Consider the following 20,933-nt stretch of genomic DNA (forward strand, 5'->3'; position numbering starts at 1 on the left):
GATAGTTTAACCACTTGAAATGTATTGTTAGTATTGTGTTTTGTTGCCCGTATCTGCCAGTCACAATTATCCATATAACAAATAGCTTCAAACCTGTCTTTTGTAGATTTTTTCACTTTGTATTGGAACCTTTCACTAACACTTTTCAATCCTAAATTAAGCTTAAGTGATTCTTTGCTTTTGAAGAGTTGGTATAACTTCACATGGGAAGTATAGTTGTGCTTTATGGCCCCTTTACGTTTTTGTTGAGCAAATTCGAGCAATGGTAAAGGTTCAAGCATACCCCAATGGGTGGGTTGTGTTTCTTCAGAATCGGAAAAATAAAAAGGAAACTTTTCCTCTTGTGATTTTCAGGGTTGTAAGGGACCGGTTTCCTCATCTCCACCTTCATGACCATCCCCATCAAATTCAGTGTAACTCTGAAAATGTTCAACCGGCTCTCCATGTGGAATTATATTACCATCATCAACCAACATAATTAGTTTTGTCTCATCATTCACAGATTCATCAACTTATATTACCATCATCAACCAACATCATTAGTTTTGCCTCATCATTCACAGATTCATCAACATCAACAAGAAGGTCGGCATGAACAACAACCTTACCTTTAGACCTATAATCACCCCCATCTATAGGGTCATTGTAAGAAGGAACATGGTTAGTTGTCATTGGTAATAAATTACAAATTTGGTTACTTCTAACACCGGAAGAACCATTTCCAGAACGATTTTCCCCGAGAAATTGATTAGTACCACTTTCCAATACATTATTAACAACAAACAATTGTACTGTGTTGGGAGGCATAGTATTAACAAAACTAAGAAAATATCTAACATCACTATCGTTAATAATCTGCATAACTATATTTGATCCAGGACATTGAAAAGATAAACGAATTTTATTAATGTGTAACCTGGCCTTGGAAGCAACCAACGTAACTAACCCACCGAGGTTGATATCACTGCTTATATCTACACCAAAGCATGTGTACTCCGGAGCAAGATATTGCATACATACGTCGATACGTTGTCATTGCCCTCCACTAGAAACTGACACTCGAAAAAAATATTGTATACATACTCGTTCCGGAACGTTTATGGAAAGTATCAAACACACTAATATATTGCATATATGGAACAAAACCATACAAATACCCTAATTATATCTCTCCGGAATAACACTCCAGAATGTACAACTGTTCCAGACTGTAGTCCGTAATACACTTGTTCAGTCCAGAACGTACGGTATGTCAGATTCTAGATCAAAATCCGACCAACCAACACCAACTCCGGAACAACATCATAAATACTTAAGAATATCGTATTCTTGATTCCAACTCCGGAAAAAAATTACGCGCTCCAGAATATAATATTCCAGAGTATGTGGTCACTTTTACAAAGAAAAGAAAATTGAAATAATTATTTTTATTAACAACCATGTTTATAAATTTATAAGAGTGAGATTACTCAATTTCCTTTTTATCTTTTATCTATTATTTTTCGAATACATTTTACTATTTTAGTCCCCTCTCCTTGCTTCTCTACTAAGATACCACGTGTCCACACGTGTCCCATCACCGACCAACGAGGCAACGACTACATCTTCGAAGAAACTCGATTTCCTTTTCTTTCCACCCCCTCACAATCCTCTCATCGTCCACACCACAACAGATCTAGGGTTTTCGTATTCTCCAATCTTCTCTCCGATCAATTAACAATGGCGTTAGAATGGGTTGTCCTCGGCTACGCCGCCGCGGCAGAAGCAGTCATGGTCCTTCTGCTGACCATTCCTGGCCTTGGCCCGCTCCGAAAGGGCTTAGTCGCCGTCATCCGTAACCTCCTCAAACCGTTCCTCTCGATCGTCCCCTTTTGCCTCTTTCTATTCATGGATATCTACTGGAAATACGAGCATCGACCCAACTGTGAGGCGGAATCGTGTACCCCAACGGAGCACTTGCGTCACCAGAAATCCATCATGAAGAGCCAGCGCAACATGTTGTTGATCGTTAGCGCTTTGGTTTTCTATTGGCTGTTGTTTTCCGTGACGCACTTGGTTATTAAGATCGATCAGTTAAATAACAGGGTCGAGAAGTTGAAGAACCAGTAATGATGTGATGGATTTAATCGAATCGGTACTTTTCCACTATTTCCAAATCTACTGTTATGGGGAAAAAAAGTTTGCGTTTCAATTTTTCTGTTATAAACGATAGTTTTTAAGCTTTGATGTTCTAGACCTTTATATATAAATGGATCCTTACAATTAAGTTGATTTTCCTTTGTGATTTTGATGCTTGTGTTCTTAGTGTTCAATGCCTTTCGTTTACTGTAGACTGTAGATGAACACCAGAGTGAAATTTTTTTATTTATCACTCATCCCTTTTGCCCAAAGCACCATATTGGTTATTGCTTCATGCCTTCATGGCATATTCTGCATCCAGAATGTATTTAAATCGAGAATAATACATCTGATGTGGTATTTCTTTTTAGTTGGTTTATTCCATTGAGATCCCAGGTATCTGTGGAAATTAATGTACATTGATTTCATGCCTCTACATTCACCTGATTGAGAATGTTGTAGTAAGATCTTTGTTGCTTTATATTTAGGTAAGAACATCAACTGTTAATTACAGGGTTACAAATATTTCACCTTGCTAATCATCCTGGAAGCTTTTTGTTAGTTACTTGAGGGGTTGAATCATGGCTGGTTATTACGTTGTTGATTTAGAAATTAGAACAATTCGATGTCTACCTCACCTGTTAAAAAGGTTACCACTTACAGCTTAATTGTACTTTTGGTGACTAATTTCATTGAACTTCTTTTATGCTAAGCTGATTCTGTTTGGCTGTTAAAAAGTGTAACTAGTTTATTTTATGATATTCATTCATTAATTTTCCAAGTTCTATTTTATTGTGAAAGAAAATCTTCTAGTTTTTCTATATCCTTTTCATTATCAAGTGTATCAAAAATAAAAAAGTATGTCGTTTTTGGTTTTTCTGATTTTGGGATTCCACTCATACGTTAGTGTTTTTATGGTTTTTTTTTTGTGTGTGTGTCGAGCGTGTGTGTGTGTCTTCTTATTGATGAGTGGTACTGGAGAGACGAATACTTACATCGATGTAGGTAAATGATATGGAATCGGTGCAACAACATGGGCCTGTGATTGTTACGTAGATTTTGGTGATCCTACCGTTTGGTATGAATTAATAAGCACACTATCCTCGGGAGCTTCCTCGTGGTCTTACTTGCGCTAGTATATGTTTGACAAAATAAGCATATATGATCAAGCACATACTACATGTGTACTGTTTTTTGTCATAAGATCGAGAAAAGTTGAGCATAATAATTGATTCTAGTTGCTTGATTACTAGCCAAGAAGATAAAACATTAATAGTATGTTCCTTCACTCATATTTCTCTTTTGTTGATGCTCGTATGCCACTCATGTTCCATGAATGCATGTTGCTTATACACAAAGTGATGACGGTAATAAAATAAATTCATAAAAATCTACTTATATAGAGAAGTGGGATGTCACATTTAGGCGTCATATGTTATAGGCATTATTGATAAGATGTGTTAAAGTATCGACTTGAAAATTGGTGATCCGAATGAATAACCGACTTGAAAAAAAAATTTATGATGATTTTCAACAAGATAAAGTGTTCGGAGTATGGACATATTAAGGTATGGCCTATTCAACTATTATAAATATAATTGTATATGGACTTGGTATAGTTATTGTTAGGGTTTACGATTACAAGAATTTATAGCTAGGTATCTTAATCAGGGCCGGTCCTGAGGATTCAAATGCTCAGGACGAGCCGGCAAAAAAACCCTTAGGCCTTAACGTGTAACGAATTAAATTACATAAATATTTTTTTTTTTAAAACGACGATAAACTTTATAGCAATAAATATAGTAAAATCATAGTATTTTAATGAGTAATTACATATCGTAACAACTAATTGACAATCCGGAGTAATTACATATCGTAACAACTAATTGACAATCCGTGCAGCTCTCCTAGCATTATTGATAACAATTTTTTTTTGGGAAACGACAAATAACTTATATAAAACCATAAACCAACATTCGCAGGATGTTAAGCCATAAGATACAGAGTACAACAATATTATATAAAACCATAAACCAACATTCGTAAGATGCTAAGCCATAAGATACAGAGTACAACAATAATGCAGTATAGGAAATAAAACCATGGTACCAAAATGTGTAAAAATTAAATAAGAGAATGACTCCATTCTGCCCAGCTTATAGAGCTCCCCTGTATTTGCACCATTCATATGTTTGAGAAATGACAGCATCTGCAGTTTTTGTTGGAGATCTCGTGATTTTCTTGAAATTTTTATCATTCCTCACTAGCCAAATGTTCTATATTATCGCATAGAATATCATAATCAATGTTTGTTTTTTCTTGGGACAGCTCCCCCATGAGTCGGCAAAATCCAAGAGCTCTTGTACTGTTTTGAATTGAATAATATGTATTCCACACCACCTAAAAATCCAGTAATATACATTTTTGGAAAACTCATAGTCCACCAGTACATGATTAGTAGATTCCACATGTATCCCACAAAGCTGACAATTGGAGGATTGGACGATAATACCCCTGTGCCTTAGATTTTCTGTGACTGGTAATCTTTCCATTGTAGCCCTCCAAACAAAGCATTTAACTTTCAGTGGGGATAAGTTTTGACCAACATATCTTGTATCCCTGCACTTGATTTTGCTTAGAATCCACCAACCCTCTCATGATACTCCCCAAGGAAGTTCCATTTGGGTTAAGATTGAATCAAAAACCAATATTTGAGGGAGAACGAAATTTGATTGAACCAAATAGAAGGTAGAAATTGTGTAGTTCAATCACCGACACATCATCCGTTGGCAAGTATTTCCATTGCCATGTGATTCCATTGTTTCCCAGTCTCTCCATGAACGTACACCTTTTGACTTTGTCCAGCTTATATGTAACACCCCAAGATTTGTCATTTAGAGTCCCTGGGGATGGAAGGGTGAATCCATGAGAACCATAAGGGCTAAATTGCAATTTTGGGATCAAGAGGAGTACGTTGCACGTACATAAGGGTACGCTGAGCGTACTAGGCGCGCCCTAGTACGCTGGGCGTACACTTGTGTACGTTGGGCGTACTCATGACAGAAGGAAACCCTAATATTTAGGGTTTGGGTGCTATATAAACATCCTTATGGCTCATTTCTCCCACCACTTTCAGCCTCCATACCCTAAAGATGTCTCAAACCCTAGCCTTGTGTGTGAGTGTGAGTTGTGTGTGTTTTGACCACTTGAAGGAGGAGGTGTTGCACCAAATAGTTGGAGAAGGAGGACAAGCTTGTAGATCTGAAGTTTCTTTGTGCCCTAGAAGCTCCAGAAGGTAAAAAGCTTCAAACTTTATGCTTGCATGATATAGATCTAGCTATTCTAGCCTTATGGAACCATTCTTGTCCCAAAAGTCCCCAAATTTATGCATGATGTGATTTGGACAAGATAAGCTGTCCTTTCAGACCCTTGAAGAGGTCCTAAGTGATAAAAATGAGGTCCCAATAGCTTAAGTTGTCACATGCATGAAGTAAAAAGGTCTGAATGGATTAAGACCATGGATTAAGAGCTTTCTGGACGTCCAAAGTAATAAAGTTCAAGACTTTATGGCTCTAAGACACTTTTGGTCGATGGATTTGAAATATGGGCTTAAGTGCTTAAGCCATTAAGCACTTATTAGGGTTTTGGCAAAACCCCACGTACGCCTAGCGTAAGTTCTGTACGCCCATCGTACTGAGTCAACCACCCCGATGGTGGTCAACGTCAGGAAGAGTACGCCCAGCGTACCAGAGGAGTACGCCCCGCGTACGTCCTCTGTTGGGCCTTTGACGAATTGGGTTTCGAGATTGGGCCACCTTTGGGCTAGTTGGACTTGGGCCCTGATGGGCTCTTTGGATAAAAGTATTTTGGGCCAGTTTTGGTAGTGAGTCTTTGAATGAGGCCCAATTAGGGAGTTGGGCCCAATTTGGAAAATTGGGCCATTAATGGGCTTTAGATATATGGGCTTTTAAGATCATGGATTTGGCAATTGGGCATTGGCCCAATAAAGAGAAAGGACAAAATGGATTATGTGGACCCTTAGTCAAGATTGATATTCCATGTAATGACATAGTGTTTATTATTTGGATAGTTCGGGATTTTTGGTGAGACAACGATTCGGGAATTTGATTCTTCAGTTCAGATCGACATTGTGAGGTGAGTTATCCTCACTATACTCAAGGGTCTAAGGCACCAATGTCGGCCCTTTGATTTGTTATTTGGAATTGTTACTGTTGTGAAATGTTAGCTCGGTATCCTGGTGGATAGGATGGTTATATGCTCGTATGATCTGTTAGATCGGGATCCTGGTAGATAGGATGTGGTGATGCTTAGAGACTTGTAGTTGGTCTGACTGTCTGTATACTGTTAGGTGATTACATGTTATATGTACACATGCTTGTTATGGTAGTTGAGGGTATTCCATCCAGAGGATGAGTGGACCCTAGTATGTTGTCTTTATAGACCGTTATATGATTATCTGATATAGGTGCACATGTTTGATTGGTTGTGGGCATTCCAACCCGATGGTTGTGGGCCGAGAGTATTCCATCTCGATGGATGTTTGGACTCGTAGTATGTGGGCATTCCAACCCGATGGTTGTGGGCCGAGAGTATTCCATCCCGATGGATGATTGGACTCGTAATATGTGGGCATTCCAACCCGATGGTTGTGGGCCGAGAGTATTCCATCCCTATGGATGATTGGACTCGTAGTATGTGGGCATTCCAACCCAACGGTTGTGGGCCTGGGGTATTACATCCTGATGATGATTGGACTCATAGTATATTGGCATTCCAACCCGATGGTTGAGGGCCTAGGGTATTCCAACCCGATGGTTGATTAGACCTATAGCATGATGTTTGTGATTATTATGTGTATTGTTGTGTGTATGGGTATTTTGGGGGTAACTCACTAAGCCATCGAGCTTACATTTATCGATTATTGTTTCAGGTACAACGGATGACTGCGGGAAGGCAAAGGCGTGATCGTACACTTCCTCGATTTATGATTATGATTTCTGGGAACTCTGATGTTTAAACTATTTTGAAAACAAATTGTAATAACTGAATGATTTTAAATGTTTTAAAAAGTTTTAAATTGGCTTGAATTTTTATGGGTGTTACATTATATAATTGGGGAAACCGATTTTGCAAATTAGTATTCCCACACCAAGTATCCTTCCAAAATAGAATGTTACAATTTAAGTTGGGAATGAGAGAAAACAACCTATTTGTGTCAATGTCAAGCTTGCTTAGATTTTTTATTGCCTTGGAGATGTTGCCCCATACCCCTCTTGCGTCTTTTCTCACTAGGTAATTGGATGCTTGTTTTTTCAGATATGCTTTCTATGTTATCAGTCCATAAACACCCAACTTCATTTTTCAGTCTCCGCCGCCACTTTGTTAATAATGCCAAGTTTTGAGCTTTTAATGTCCCGACACCAAGACCTCTTTCCTTTTTGTCTACCACCACTTTAGACCATTCAACCCAATGTATTTTACTTTTCTCACCAGTGCCACCCCATAAGAATCTACGTCTTAATTTTTTATAACAAATTGGTTGATCAACTCTTCGTAGTCTATATTCTCTAAGATTTTGTTCTCGATATAATAAATTAATCAAAAATTTTGGTTATCAAGTCGGTTTGTCAGTAATACTCATATATATATATATATATATATATATATATATATATATATATATATATATATATATATATATATATATATATATAAGTATGATCAAATGAGAATACCTAAAAGGTTGAGAATGAGAGAACAGATCTGCACCATTTAAATATTTAGATGTAAGGTTACTATTAAATGGGCGATTTATGAACAATTCTAAAACTACTAGCAATAAAGTGTAACCTTTAAATGGTCAGGGCATAAGAGGAATTGCAGCTTTACCTATTTCCTATAATTTTTCACCGTCTCACCTCTTAGACCATCTCCAACCCACTTCCATTTTTACTCCCAAAAATGGAATAAAAAATGGAATAAATAGTGTTTTATCTCCAACCCTACTCCATTTTTTACCTCATTTTTACCCCCAAAAAGTATATTCCATTCTTCTAACTTATATAAATTGTCAAACACACCCCTTCTATTAATTTAGTTTTAACAAATATATAATCTATATTTTTTTCATTACAATAATATTATATACATAAGATTATATTTATAACACTTTAATTATAAGCTTTTGTAAAATATGTTATCGTGTTTTAAAATTTCAATATGTATTTAAATTTTAATATGAATTTGATAGACAAAAAACAAACTTTATATTTATAATTAATTAATATAAATTACTATATAACACAATATTATAAGTATTAAATATTACATTTAAATTATAGTTAGTAGATAAAAAAACCATAAATGTATAAATATATAAAAATATGGACTAAAATCGACAACTCAAAGTTTATCCCTTGGGGGAAATGAATATTATAACACCAAATGTAGTGTTATACTATTCATTTCCCCAAATGAAAGAATAAATGGGGTAGGGTTGGAGAAGAATTGGGAAATAAATTGGGGAAATAATGGAAGATGGAAGTGGGTTGCAGATGCTCTTATCTTTCATATTCTTGTATCTATACCCCCCTCTCTCTAGGGTTTCATAAGACGCAATCACCATTATCGTACCCATCACCGGTGACACCAGAAGAGGAGCCGATGAGACCAGACGAGGTGCCTCCTTCTTAGCGTCATCATCATCGACTGTCGGAACCACAGTCGACCTTCCCGTGGTCTAAACGCCATCACTTGCAAGAGGATTCAGAGAAAGAAAGAAAGATCGAGAAGGAAAAAAATGTCTGCCGATTTGGGTTGTTAGTGGCGAATCACGGCGAAATTAGGGTTTCTGCGGCGATAAAAGGTCGGGGTGACCTCCTTTGGGCGTAAGCAAAATCTGACTTTGAAACACCAATAAGGTTTGTCATTTCTGTTTTTGGATTCTGGTTATTCTTAACAATTACAATAGGTCACTCAATTTTCTAATTTATGTTAAAAGTTAGTTTTGAATGTCTAAGAAAAATCGGAACTTAGCCTACTGTAATCATCAAGGGAGTTTATTTGTTAAAAGTCAAGTTTGTAACTTTGACTCATTATTACTTTTAATGTTGCTAAGCGATGACAACAAATAATAAATGGAGCTTTTTACTTAAAGTAATTTGATTTTTTTATGATTACATTAGCTGACTTTGATCAAGTAAAAACTCAATTGATATTTACTCAATTTTTCAATATATGCCAAAACTCAGTGTTCAAATCTTTGAGTACTGTAATTTGATCTGCAAGATTAACTTATTGATAGTGTATATTTGTTTTGGTATTTTATTTTAAGTAAAAATATTTCTTTTTTATAAGTATTATTTCTTCATGTGATTTAACTTTATATATATATATATATATATATATATATATATATATATATATATATATATATATATATATATATTCTTTTTGAAAATTTTGATGAAGACAGGTTATATTCTTATTTCTTTTTTTATATATGAATATAACGTATAAATGAAATGAAGCTAATAAAATATATAAATCAAGTTATATGAATAAGAATTTAATCATATATAAATAAAACTCTAATCATATATGAATTGAACCATACGATTTATTCATTTATTACAATGTATTTTTATCTCTGTATTGTATTTTATTCATTAATGATTAAACTGAAATGGATTTGTTTTTCTATATTTGTACAGGGAGAACGAAGATCTTTCTGAAACGCGGTAATGTAGAAGAAAATCACTACAAAGTGAAAATGTTGATGACCCATTCATTTCTGATTAGGAAATTCAACCAAATATAGTGGAAGATATTATTACTTATTCATTTAGGATTATAAAGTAATAGTTAATTATTGTATTTAAATATTTGTTTGAGTTGTATTAATTTTGATTATAAGAAAATAATTAATTACTATATCGTAATTTGTTTTTGTGTTATTCATTTATGATGAGATGTACAATCTACTTTTTATGTAATCTATTTTATTCGTTTATAATTATGATTGTAGTGAAAACATTTTATCTATAAGTTGTGTTTTATTAATTTAAGATTACAATATAATTGTATCGAAATCTTTTATCTCCAAATTTTGTATTATTCATTTAAGATTACAACCTTATTCATATATGATTACAAGTGTCTTTTATTCAAGTATCATTACAAATATTCGCATGAAATGATAAATTCTTCAATCTTTTTAATGTCGTTGGTAAAAATAAAAGAAAAAAAACTTTTTTTAAATCATGATAAAATGATATTTTGTTAATTTTGTTAACTCAAAAATAGGTTTAATACATCCCTAATACTGGGGAAAATAAATACCATAACTATAGAAACTAATTAATTACCATAACTTATCCATATTTAGTTACATTGTAAAATTCTTTTTATGTCCTTATAAAATGATTGGTCCATAATTATAGAAACTAATTAATTACCATAACTTATCCACCTGCAGCCTCGTTAATTTGAGTCGCCGAGGTTCATTTGCACGACGTCGGATGTAGCGAGGTTTGTTTACACATCGTCGGAGGTAACGTCTCCTCCACCAGCTTTACACCTCGTTAAAATCAACTGAATCAGAATCCTTTAACAATCGATCAAAGAAAGAAAAGGGAAATTGAAGATGATGGTAGTGTCTCCTTCGCCATTATCCTTTAACTCCTTTGTACACTCGAGTCGTGATACCTTCCATCTTCGAGAAGAAGGGTGGGTCGGTGATGGAACTCAAACTAACGAGATGCAAAGTAGGGAAGAACAAGATGCAAAGTGGAAATATGAAACAATTATAAGTTTATGCCACATCGTTAGTGGGAGAATTCTTTAGAGGCAAACTGTAAAAACTAGTAAGAACTCGAATACCCAACATCACCATCTATTATACCATTTGATGATTAACAGACAGGTGGTTTTCATGAACTTACAACACAAACCTCACTACATAAAACCTACACTACTCTCAACAATAGTTCACTCAACCTAATCTAAAAGATGATCAAGAACAACGAACAAATTAACCCTAAACACAGAGAAAACCCTAATTGAGAGTAATATGAAAACGAGATAGAAGTAAGTGTTACAGAGCTAAACTGAATGAATCAAAATAACCCAAACAGGTTGCGTTTGACTTTAAGTATCCGGGGCATCTTCAACCCGAAGACCCGCGTGTTGACCCGAGCTAATCCACGAACTGAACACTTGCAACCATTCAATATTCCAAGTATACATGTAACACCCCCTTACAAATACAAACTATACAAACTTATACTTAACACCAAAATGTTAGTTTGAACACTAAATATATTAAACACACTCCTCACGATCATTGCTTAGGATTCTAAGTTTAAGTCTAGAAATAAACCCATATTCCTAGTTCGCTTAAACTAATGCTCTGATACCAACTGTGACATCCCCATTTTCACGGCCAGAAAAGACCGATTTTGTTTATGCTTTATAAAAATCAGAGTACTTCTTTTAATAAAAATGTTGCGTAATTTGTTCCCAGTAAAACATGATAAATACGTTATCAAAGCATTTCCGAAGAAATGTATTTTTATTCATTTTTAAAACATTTGGGATGTCATCGTCAATACAGAAACATAAGCATAAACAGAACTTACATTCATTTACACTAGTGATCTACATCTCTTTTAAATCTCTCAGTGTAATGTAACTTCATATCGACACCTGTGATAGAAATAAGTTGGTGTGGGTCAGGTTGGGAAACCTGGTGAGTACATAGGGTTTTCAACCCACAATAATATAATTATTATGTTTAAACATCAAACAATCAACCCAATTACCCATCCCCATTATCTTCTTTACTCTTAAGGATCTACCCTAAGAATCAACTATTCCTCGTTCATTCATTCCTAAGGATCATCCTAAGGAATCGGCACGAAGTCCATCGTCACCGGGGTTTAGGCACTAAGTCTGCATAGTCGCCAGGATTTATACAACAGGCACTAAGTCCGCATAGTCGCCAGGGTTTAGGCACTAAGTCTGCATAGTCGCCAGGGTTTATACAACAGGCACTAAGTCCGCATAGTCGCCAGGGTTTTGGCACTAAGTCTGCATAGTCGTCAGGGTTTATACAATAGGCACTAAGTCCGCATAGTCGCCAGGGTTTTGGCACCAAGTCTGCATGATCGCCAATGTTTAGGCACCAAGTCCGCATGATCGCCAAGGTTTAGAGTACACCGGGTGAACACATCGTTCACAACACCTACAGGTTGCGAGCCTGCTAGTGTTCCACTGGACTGTCTAGAATAGTCTGTGGTTGTCATCCATACTCTGCTAGATGAAGGGGCCAACATTTGGGAACAAGGCTTCTCACATCGTCCACCTCTCACCCTTACCTCATGGTCCATATTACCTCTCAACTTATCGTCCAACTCATATTTCATCTACCCATGTTTTACCCAACATATTATGTAGATATAAATACATATACAGTTTAAATCATATAAAACTCGTATAAATTTGTTCATCCAGCATAGATAGCAGATATACATATAAGATTCACACATAGCACGTAATTTATATTAAATACTTCATATCTATGTGTAAGATGAAAGTAACTATGCACTCACTTGTTAAGGTGGTGATTCTGAACTCAGACAGCGCTTCGTTATCTCAAAACAATTTTCCCTTGACAAAACCTAGTATCAATACCACTAGGGTTTAGTCTAACGTTAACCGCGACTAATTAATAGTCTAGCTATTATTACTATTATATAAGCGTTAAACAACACTCTTATATAACTCATAATAATAGCCCAAATAATTATTTTAAGGTCCTAATAATGTTACTATAATTATTTAAAAGCTATATTAAAAATTGCATAGGCGTAGCTCACTTACAGTGGGTTTTATCGAAAATCGGGCTTCGCTGGAGCAGCGTTCCCGAGCCGAAAGGCTCTTTTCTCAGGGCTTCGGGAGCCTCGGGGCTTCCTTCGGGTGCTAGGGGGTTTACCTAGAGTTTATGGGGCTTAAGGGGGGCTAGAGAGAAGTTCTAAAGAGAGAAGGAGAAGATGGGAAGGTGTGAGAATGACTGGAACCCGGCACCTCTATTTATAGGAGGCTGAAGGAAGATTCACGTCGTGAATCTCTTGATGTTCACGTCGTGAGTGAGTGATGTGTGTTAAACCAACTAGTTTTAATCCTACTTTCCTAATGTAAATTTGACACACAATAGGCAGTGTACCTGTCAATTGGGGGTATAGTTTTTTTTAGTAAGCAGGGTATCGAACTCAGGGAACGGTAAAATTTTAATTTAACTACTAGTACTATCTAAAAACAAATAATAAAAGAAGGGGTTTTCTCTAGTTTTGCAAGACTAGAAAACTTAAATATCTAACTAAAACTCAAACAAAACAAATAACAGCTAGAGAGTAAAAATCAACTAAATTCAATGGTAAAGGAGACTTCTGTTTAGGTTTGACTCATTTGATCCTATGGTTGATTTTATGAAAAGTGCAATGGATTAATTCTTCTTTGGCTACCGATTAAGGTGATTAGGTTCACGTTCGCTATTACTAATCCTTAGAAAACAAATTAATCTAAGCAGTGGCTAGTTGTCTAAATTAGTGAATTTCCTAGTTTATTTATTCGGGTTAAGTAAGACTTGTAGTGGTTAACTAAATTGGTCCTTCAATTAACCTCTTGCTGATGGTTCGTCACACAAGCTCACACATTAATTTTCCTATTCTCTATTAACCCTAGTTTCACGTTCGCTATTCCTAGGCATATAACAATGTTTTCACATAAATCATATGAGATTAGCAATTAAGAGATGGTCATGCAACTTAATTACAGGTTAATTAACAGAAAATAGTCATAATTAACACATAAGGGTCTTTAACAAACTTAGCAAAACAAATCACCAAATAAGAATAATCCAAATCATAAAATCAACACATGATCACAAAATCATCTATCCTAAACAGAAGATATGAGTCTTAGCTCATGATTACAGCAGAAACTAACTCAAAAACAAAATCAAGTAACTCAAACATAATTCAATTAAAAGAATAAGTAAGAATGGACTTGAATTTGCCTTGATTCTTCTCAAAATTGGATCTAGGGTTGATTCTCTGGCTTCCAGCACCTTAGCAGGTCTTCTAATCGCAGCTTCTCCTCCAAGGGTTTCTTAGAAAAACCGGGTATCGATCTGAAAGCCCCTTTTTATAGATTAGATGCGACTCGTCGAGTCCAGGGTCTGACTTATCGAGTCCCTCATTAAATCCCCGTGTACGGCAAGGCAAGGACTCTTCTGCTTCAAGAATGTTCGTGGGAACTCGTCGAGTCAAGGGTCAACTCGCCGAGTCCTTCTTGGTTTTTGGCTCTTTTCTTCTTTCTTTGATTCCCAAGCTCCCGATAGCTGCTCCTGCTTCCTTTTGCTTCCGAGCACTTCTTTTGAACTAAAAATATAATTTAAACGTAATTAAGCATCTTTTGTTCCATAATTGCATTAAAATAGTAAAAAAGTATTAATATTCTATACAAAATATATGACTAAATATGCACATATCAGTGAGCTTGGGCTCCAAGTCACAGCCTGGTGCTGACACGTGGCATCGCACACAGGGTGGAAATCAGCCGATTTTCAAAAATTCATAACTTTCGCATACAAGCTCCGTTTTCGACGTTCTTTATATCCACGCGTAGGTAAAAATAAGATCTACAACTTTCATTTTGACTCCGTCGGCTAATTCGACCGATCTTAAATTTAATAGTACGAGGAGATTATATTGTTAAATGTCCGCGTAAAATTCATAACTTCTTCATACGGACTCCGTTTTCGTCTGTCTTTTTATCGTTGAGTTCCTATTAATGAGATCTTCAACTCTCATTTAGTTCGCGTAGGCCAAAAACCGCTCGATCTAAAATTCGAGTTTCGGGTCGTGCACTACTATGCTAAATCTTAGAAAATTCATAACTTCCTCATACGAAGTCAGATTTGGGCGTTCTTTTTTTTTTATGTTCTCGGTTTAACATATTCTACGACTTTCGTTTAGATTACTAAGGCTAAAAATTCCTTTATCAAAAATTCACAATTTACGTCTCCCGGTGTCGTGCCGGTTTTGCCGAAAAACTTCGACGAGTCATAACTTCTTCGTTATAACTCGCATTTCGGCGTTCTTTATATGTACTGAACTATTGAGACATATTCTACAACTTGGTTAAGATTATTTATTCTAAATAATCTTTTGTCGAAAAGTCGTTTTCGACCCCTATTATATCTAAATTGACTAGCCCGGATCTACGGGCGTTACACGAGTGGACTCGGCGAGTCACAGGGGTGCACTCGGCGAGTCAGATCGACTTTGACTGATTGAACCATGTTGGCTTCTGCTGATTATTGGAGGGGTCGATAAGGGACATTTAAGACCACAGAAGGGTAAAATGGTGTTTTACCCATTCCGTGAGATAGGAAGAGGACAAGAGGACTTTATGTGCGAAGAAGTAAAAATAATGAATAATGATTGAAATGCTTGTTTAACATGTTAGGCTGAGGCTAGTCCAGAATTCCGAGAGCTTGTCTGTTATCTTCTAGTTACGAGGTGAGTCTTCTCACTATACTTTACCTAGAGTGGTAATCCTGTGTGAATAGAGAATCTTATATGCTTGTTGAGCTATGCATGTTATGTGTGATATGTGTTGTATGTTATGTTATGTGATACCTAGACTGGACCGGAGGGTCCAACGAATATCGAGACCAGAGGGTTCTCACCAGACCGGACCAGAGGGTCCAACGATTCATGAGACCGGAAGGTCCTCACTAGACCGGACCAGAAGGTCCAACGAGTAGTGAGACCGGAAGGGCTTTCACCCAGACCGGACCGGAGGGTCCAACGATTCATGGGACTGGAGGGTCCCACTGAGACACACGGGCTGGAGGGACCTACAGAGTTATAGCCTCGAGTGGCTAGTACGTGTATGTGGTATTTTGGGGAACTCACTAAGCATTCATGCTTACCGTGTTATGTGTTATGTGTTTCAGGTACCTCAGAGGATCGCGGGAAGGCGCCGGTATAATTGTACACACACAGTTGAGATGGAGCATGTTGGTGGATCCTGGACTTGAATAATTGTTTTTGAAAACTTGTTGATTGACTTCGAGAATTAATGATATGACATATGTTTTTATGAATTTTAAAATGAAATTTTTGGTATGAATTTTTTGGTTGTTACAAGTTGGTATCAGAGCCTTGGTTTGAGGGATTCAGATACACCTTCGGGTATGTCTGGACTCAAACTGAGGACTTGAGAAAGTTTTCAAAAGAAATGATTTTTCAAAAAATGAGTAAGAGATTTTAAGAGACAGAGAAAACGAGCAGTGTGTACAATCAGCCAGCGCCCGAACGGTGATTTCCCAAAATACCCTTACTTTATGTATTATGAGCTGTTATGAGATATGTTATGCATGCTAGAGAGTAGGCTAGGTATTTTATAACTTAGGACTAGAGTGGCCTGATTTGTGATGCCTTAGCCTAGGAGTTTGCTATCTGTGATTTGCCTGAGTGTGAGTAGGTAGCAGGAATGAGCATATGATAGATATACTATGAGAGTAGTTGATGTTTGACGAGATATAGAGTACTTGTGAGCTAGGATCCTAGGAGGAAGACTTGGGTTGAACACGGATTCGGTGTGGAAGGTAGTATTGGGCCCGTACTACTAGAAACACTGGGTCGGTGCGTAGTCCAAGTAAGAGTCCTTAGGATGCTAAGGAACTAGTAGGGGTGAGTGGGAGTAATCTCGGTCGAGTCTCTGATTATTTTATGTTGTGTTTCAGAGACAGCATGGTGGTTACGCGTCGCAATGATGGGGGCAGCGGTACCAGTGGTATCAGTGATGAGGAGATCCACAGGATGATTCATGAGGAGGTAGCCGCAGCGATCCGAGAGGCTATCCCAGAGATGTTTGGGTCTATTAAGACCACACTGATCGAGACGTTTGATGAGCGTTACGCTGCTGTTACTCAGGCAGCTGATGCTGCTACATCCACAGGGGGTGACTCGTTGCTGTACCGAGACATCAGCAACACGAAGCCACCAAAGTTTGATCGGACACAGGATCCGATAGCCGCGATGAGGTGGATCTATGACATTGAGGGATGTTTCTACACTTGTTCCTGTCCAGAGCATTTGAGAGTACGGTCTGCATTGAACCAGCTTCGCTTGGGAGCGAAGGACTGGTGGAAGTTTGTGACAGCTGATTTCACTCCTGCAGAGCTTACCACAGTGACATGAGAGAGGTTCACCATGATGTTTCAAGATGAGTATGTTCCCCCGGTAGAGAGGGAACGGTTGGCCCAGGAGTTCTTGTCCCTCAAGCAGGGGACTGAGTCTGTGACGGTGATCACGAGGATGTTTCATGAGAGGGCGTTGTTTTGCCCTAAGCACGTGTCTACTGAGCAGGCACGTATGAGCCGATATCTGAGCATACTAAGGAGAGACATTCGTGAGTTCGTGGCGAGCTCGACATACCGGACATTTGCCGAGCTCCAGGAAAATGCTCGGAAGAGGGAGATTGAGCTAGAGACTCAGGCCAGGGAGGAGGCGGAGTCTCAGAGGAGGGATAGGCGGCCGGCACAGTCTCAGCCGGCAGCCAAGCAGGCAAAGCCCGCTGATTCGAGGTCTGGAGGCCAGAAGGGCCGCACTTGTGGTAAGTGTGGCAAGACTCATGATGGGATGTGTAGAGCAGGTGTGTGCTACAAGTGTGGGAAAGAGGGGCATATCGCGAGGGATTTCCCCAAGGGATTTTCGGTCTACTTTCACTGCAACCAGACGGGCCATCAGATGGCCGAGTGCCCACAACTGCTACAGGGATCCGCACAGGGATCTGCCCCTGCCACAGCACGAGCTATTGAGGGTCGGACAGCAAAGGCCGAGGTACCGATGGCTCGCGGGAGAGCCTTCCAGTTGACAGCAGAGGAGGTCCGTGCAGCGCCCGATGTTGTGGCTGGTATGTACCCTTTTACTTATTCTATTGATATGATGTATTATGCTTATATTATGATATGCGTAGGTACTTTTCTTGTGAGTTATGTACCTGCTTTGGTATTATTTGACTCGGGTGTGAGTCGATCTTTCGTATCGTTAGCGTTTATCCGTCACATTAGCATCTGACGAGAGGCGTTGAGTCGACTCCTACGAGTTTCCATAGCCAACGAGCGCGCGGTTTTTTCTACTGATGTGATTCGGGGATGTATACTTGAGATTTTCGGTGTTGAGTTTCCGATAGATCTGGTACCGATTGCGATGGGAGATGTATGTGTCATTGTGGGCATGGACTGATTGAGTCGATTCAGAGTTGTTATAGACTGCAAGCGTCATTTGGTGACCATACGAGACCCTAGTGGGGGAGTGCTTACAGTGTATGGCGAGGGTACCCGATCTGTATCGGCATTTTGCTCGGCTGCTAGAGTGAGACAGAGTTTACAGCAGGGTTGTAGGGGCTTTGTAGCGTATGTGATGGATACTCGAGTTGTTGATGGGAGACCGAGTTCTGTCATTGATGTTCCGATAGTGAGTGAGTTCCCATATGTTTTTCCCGAGGAGTTGTCGGGTGTGCCTCCTGAGAGGCTGATGGAGTTCCGTATTGATTTGATTCTGGGGCGGCGCCTATCGCCAAGGCACCCTACCGCCTTGCGCCGCCAGAGATGCAGGAGTTGTCCTCACGGCTCCAAGAGTTGTTGGGGAAGGGTTTTATCCGGCCGAGTAGTTCGTCGTGGGGAGCACCGATCCTTTTTGTCAAGAAAAAGGATGGTTCACACCGGATGTGCATTGATTACCGGGAGTTGAACAAGTTGATGGTCAAAAACCGTTATCCACTACCGAGGATCGACGATTTGTTCGATCAGCTGCAGGGTGTGTCTTGGTTTTCCAAGATTGACTTGAGATTTGGGTATCATCAAATGAGGGTGCGTGACGAGGATATTCAGAAGACAGCCTTTAGGACTCGTTATGGGCATTACGAGTTCGTGGTGATGCCTTTTGGGCTCACCAACGCACCGGCAGCGTTCATGGATCTCATGAACTGGGTGTGCAGGCCTATGTTGGATCGATCGGTGATCGTGTTTATTGAAGATATCTTGGTGTATTCGAGATCCAGAGAGCAGCATGAGGAGCATTTGAGAGAGATCCTTGGAGTATTGAGATCGGAGAGGCTTTATGCCAAATTCTCCAAGTGCGATTTCTGGTTACGAGAGGTCCAGTTCTTGGGGCACCTCGTTAATCAGAATGGGATTTTGGTCGATCCGGCCAAAATTGAGGCTGTTATGAGTTGGGAAGTGCCAAGATCCCCCACCGAGATCAGGAGTTTTCTGGGGTTGGCTGGCTACTATCGGAGATTCATCAGAGATTTCTCCAAGATTGCGGTTCCACTCACCAGATTGACCCAGAAGGGCGTTACTTTTACTTGGGGTCCCGAGCAGCAAACCTCGTTTGAGACTCTTCGCCAGAGATTGTGCGAAGCTCCGGTGTTAGCCCTTCCTGAGGGGATGGAGGACTTTGTAGTCTACTGCGATGCATCTATATCTGGGTTGGGTGCAGTGCTCATGCAGAGAGGGTACGTGACAACATATGCTTCGAGGCAGCTGAAGCCTCATGAGACGAGGTATCCCACCCACGATTTGGAGATGGGGGCGGTGGTGTTCGCCCTCAAGATCTGGCGCCATTATTTGTACGGGCTTCGGTGTACCATATACACGGACCACAAGAGCTTGAAATATCTGTTGGATCAGCCCAACCTGAATATGCGGCAGAGGAGGTGGTTGTATGTGGTAAAGGATTATGACTGTGAGATTATGTATCATCCAGGCAAGGCTAACGTGGTGGTCGATGCCTTGAGTCGCAGGGCGGAGAGTGCCCCGATTCGAGGTACGTGCATGAGGATGACAGTAATGACTCCGGTATTGGATACCATTCGAGAGGCCCAGGCGGAGGCCGTGAGACCAGAGAACCGCAAGAGGGAGCGGGTGATTGGGCAGGTATCCGAGTTTTAGAGGGATAGTCGGGGGCTTATGACCTTTCGAGGGCGGATTTGGGTGCCCTATACGGGCGGAGCACGTAACATACTGATGGAGGAGGCGCACAGATCAAGATTTTCGATCCATCACGGGGCCACCAAGATGTATTTGGACCTGAAGAGGGATTACTGGTGGCCTTGTATGAAGAGGGATGTTGCGTGGGTAGTTGAGAGGTGCTTGACCTGCCGACGGGTCAAGGCAGAGCACCAGCGTCCACATGGTCCATTGCAGCCTTTGGAGATTCCCCAGTGGAAGTGGGAACAGATCACTATGGACTTCATTACCAAGTTACCAAGGACGGCACGTGGAGTTGACACGATTTGGGTGATTGTGGATCGATTGACGAAGAGTGCTCACTTCCTTGCTATTAGTGAGAGCTCTTCTGCAGAGAAGTTAGCCGAGATTTATGTGAGAGAGGTGGTATCTCGGCATGGAGTGCCGATCTCGATAGTGTCAGATCGAGACGTGTGTTTTACTTCCAGGTTTTGGAAAAAAATTCACGAGGAGCTGGGCACGCGCTTACATTTCAGTACTGCATATCACCCGCAGACAGACGGACAAAGCGAGCAGACAATTCAGACGCTCGAGGATATGTTGCGCGCCTGTGTCATGGACTTCGGAGGGAGTTGGGACACTTATTTACCCCTGGGTGAGTTCTCCTTCAACAACAGCCATCACTCGAGCATTGGTATGCCTCCCTTTGAGCTCCTGTATGGGAGAAGGTGTCGTACTCCCATCTGTT

The 20,933-nt window shown here is 39.3% G+C and overlaps 1 protein-coding gene across 1 annotated transcript; it reads left to right on the top strand.

Annotated features, from left to right (window-relative positions):
- Nucleotides 1-1,611: 1,611 nt before the first annotated feature.
- LOC145166420 (uncharacterized) lies at nucleotides 1,612-2,288 on the top strand. The gene has a single exon (XM_079085394.1). The coding sequence runs from the start codon at nucleotides 1,720-1,722 to the stop codon at nucleotides 2,107-2,109; it is 390 nt and encodes a 129-aa protein (XP_078941520.1). The 5' UTR covers nucleotides 1,612-1,719; the 3' UTR covers nucleotides 2,110-2,288.
- The last annotated feature ends 18,645 nt before the right edge of the window (nucleotides 2,289-20,933 follow it).

The sequence above is a fragment of the Lactuca virosa genome, chromosome 3, assembly GCF_052849685.1.
Source record: "Lactuca virosa cultivar CGN04683 chromosome 3, Lactuca_virosa_CGN04683_v6, whole genome shotgun sequence".
Taxonomy (NCBI): Eukaryota; Viridiplantae; Streptophyta; class Magnoliopsida; order Asterales; family Asteraceae; genus Lactuca; species Lactuca virosa.

Coding starts and splice junctions, on each gene's coding strand:
- LOC145166420 (XM_079085394.1), top strand. CDS start 1,720: ATGGCGTTAGAATGGGTTGTCCTCGGCTACGCCGCCGCGGCAGAAGCA.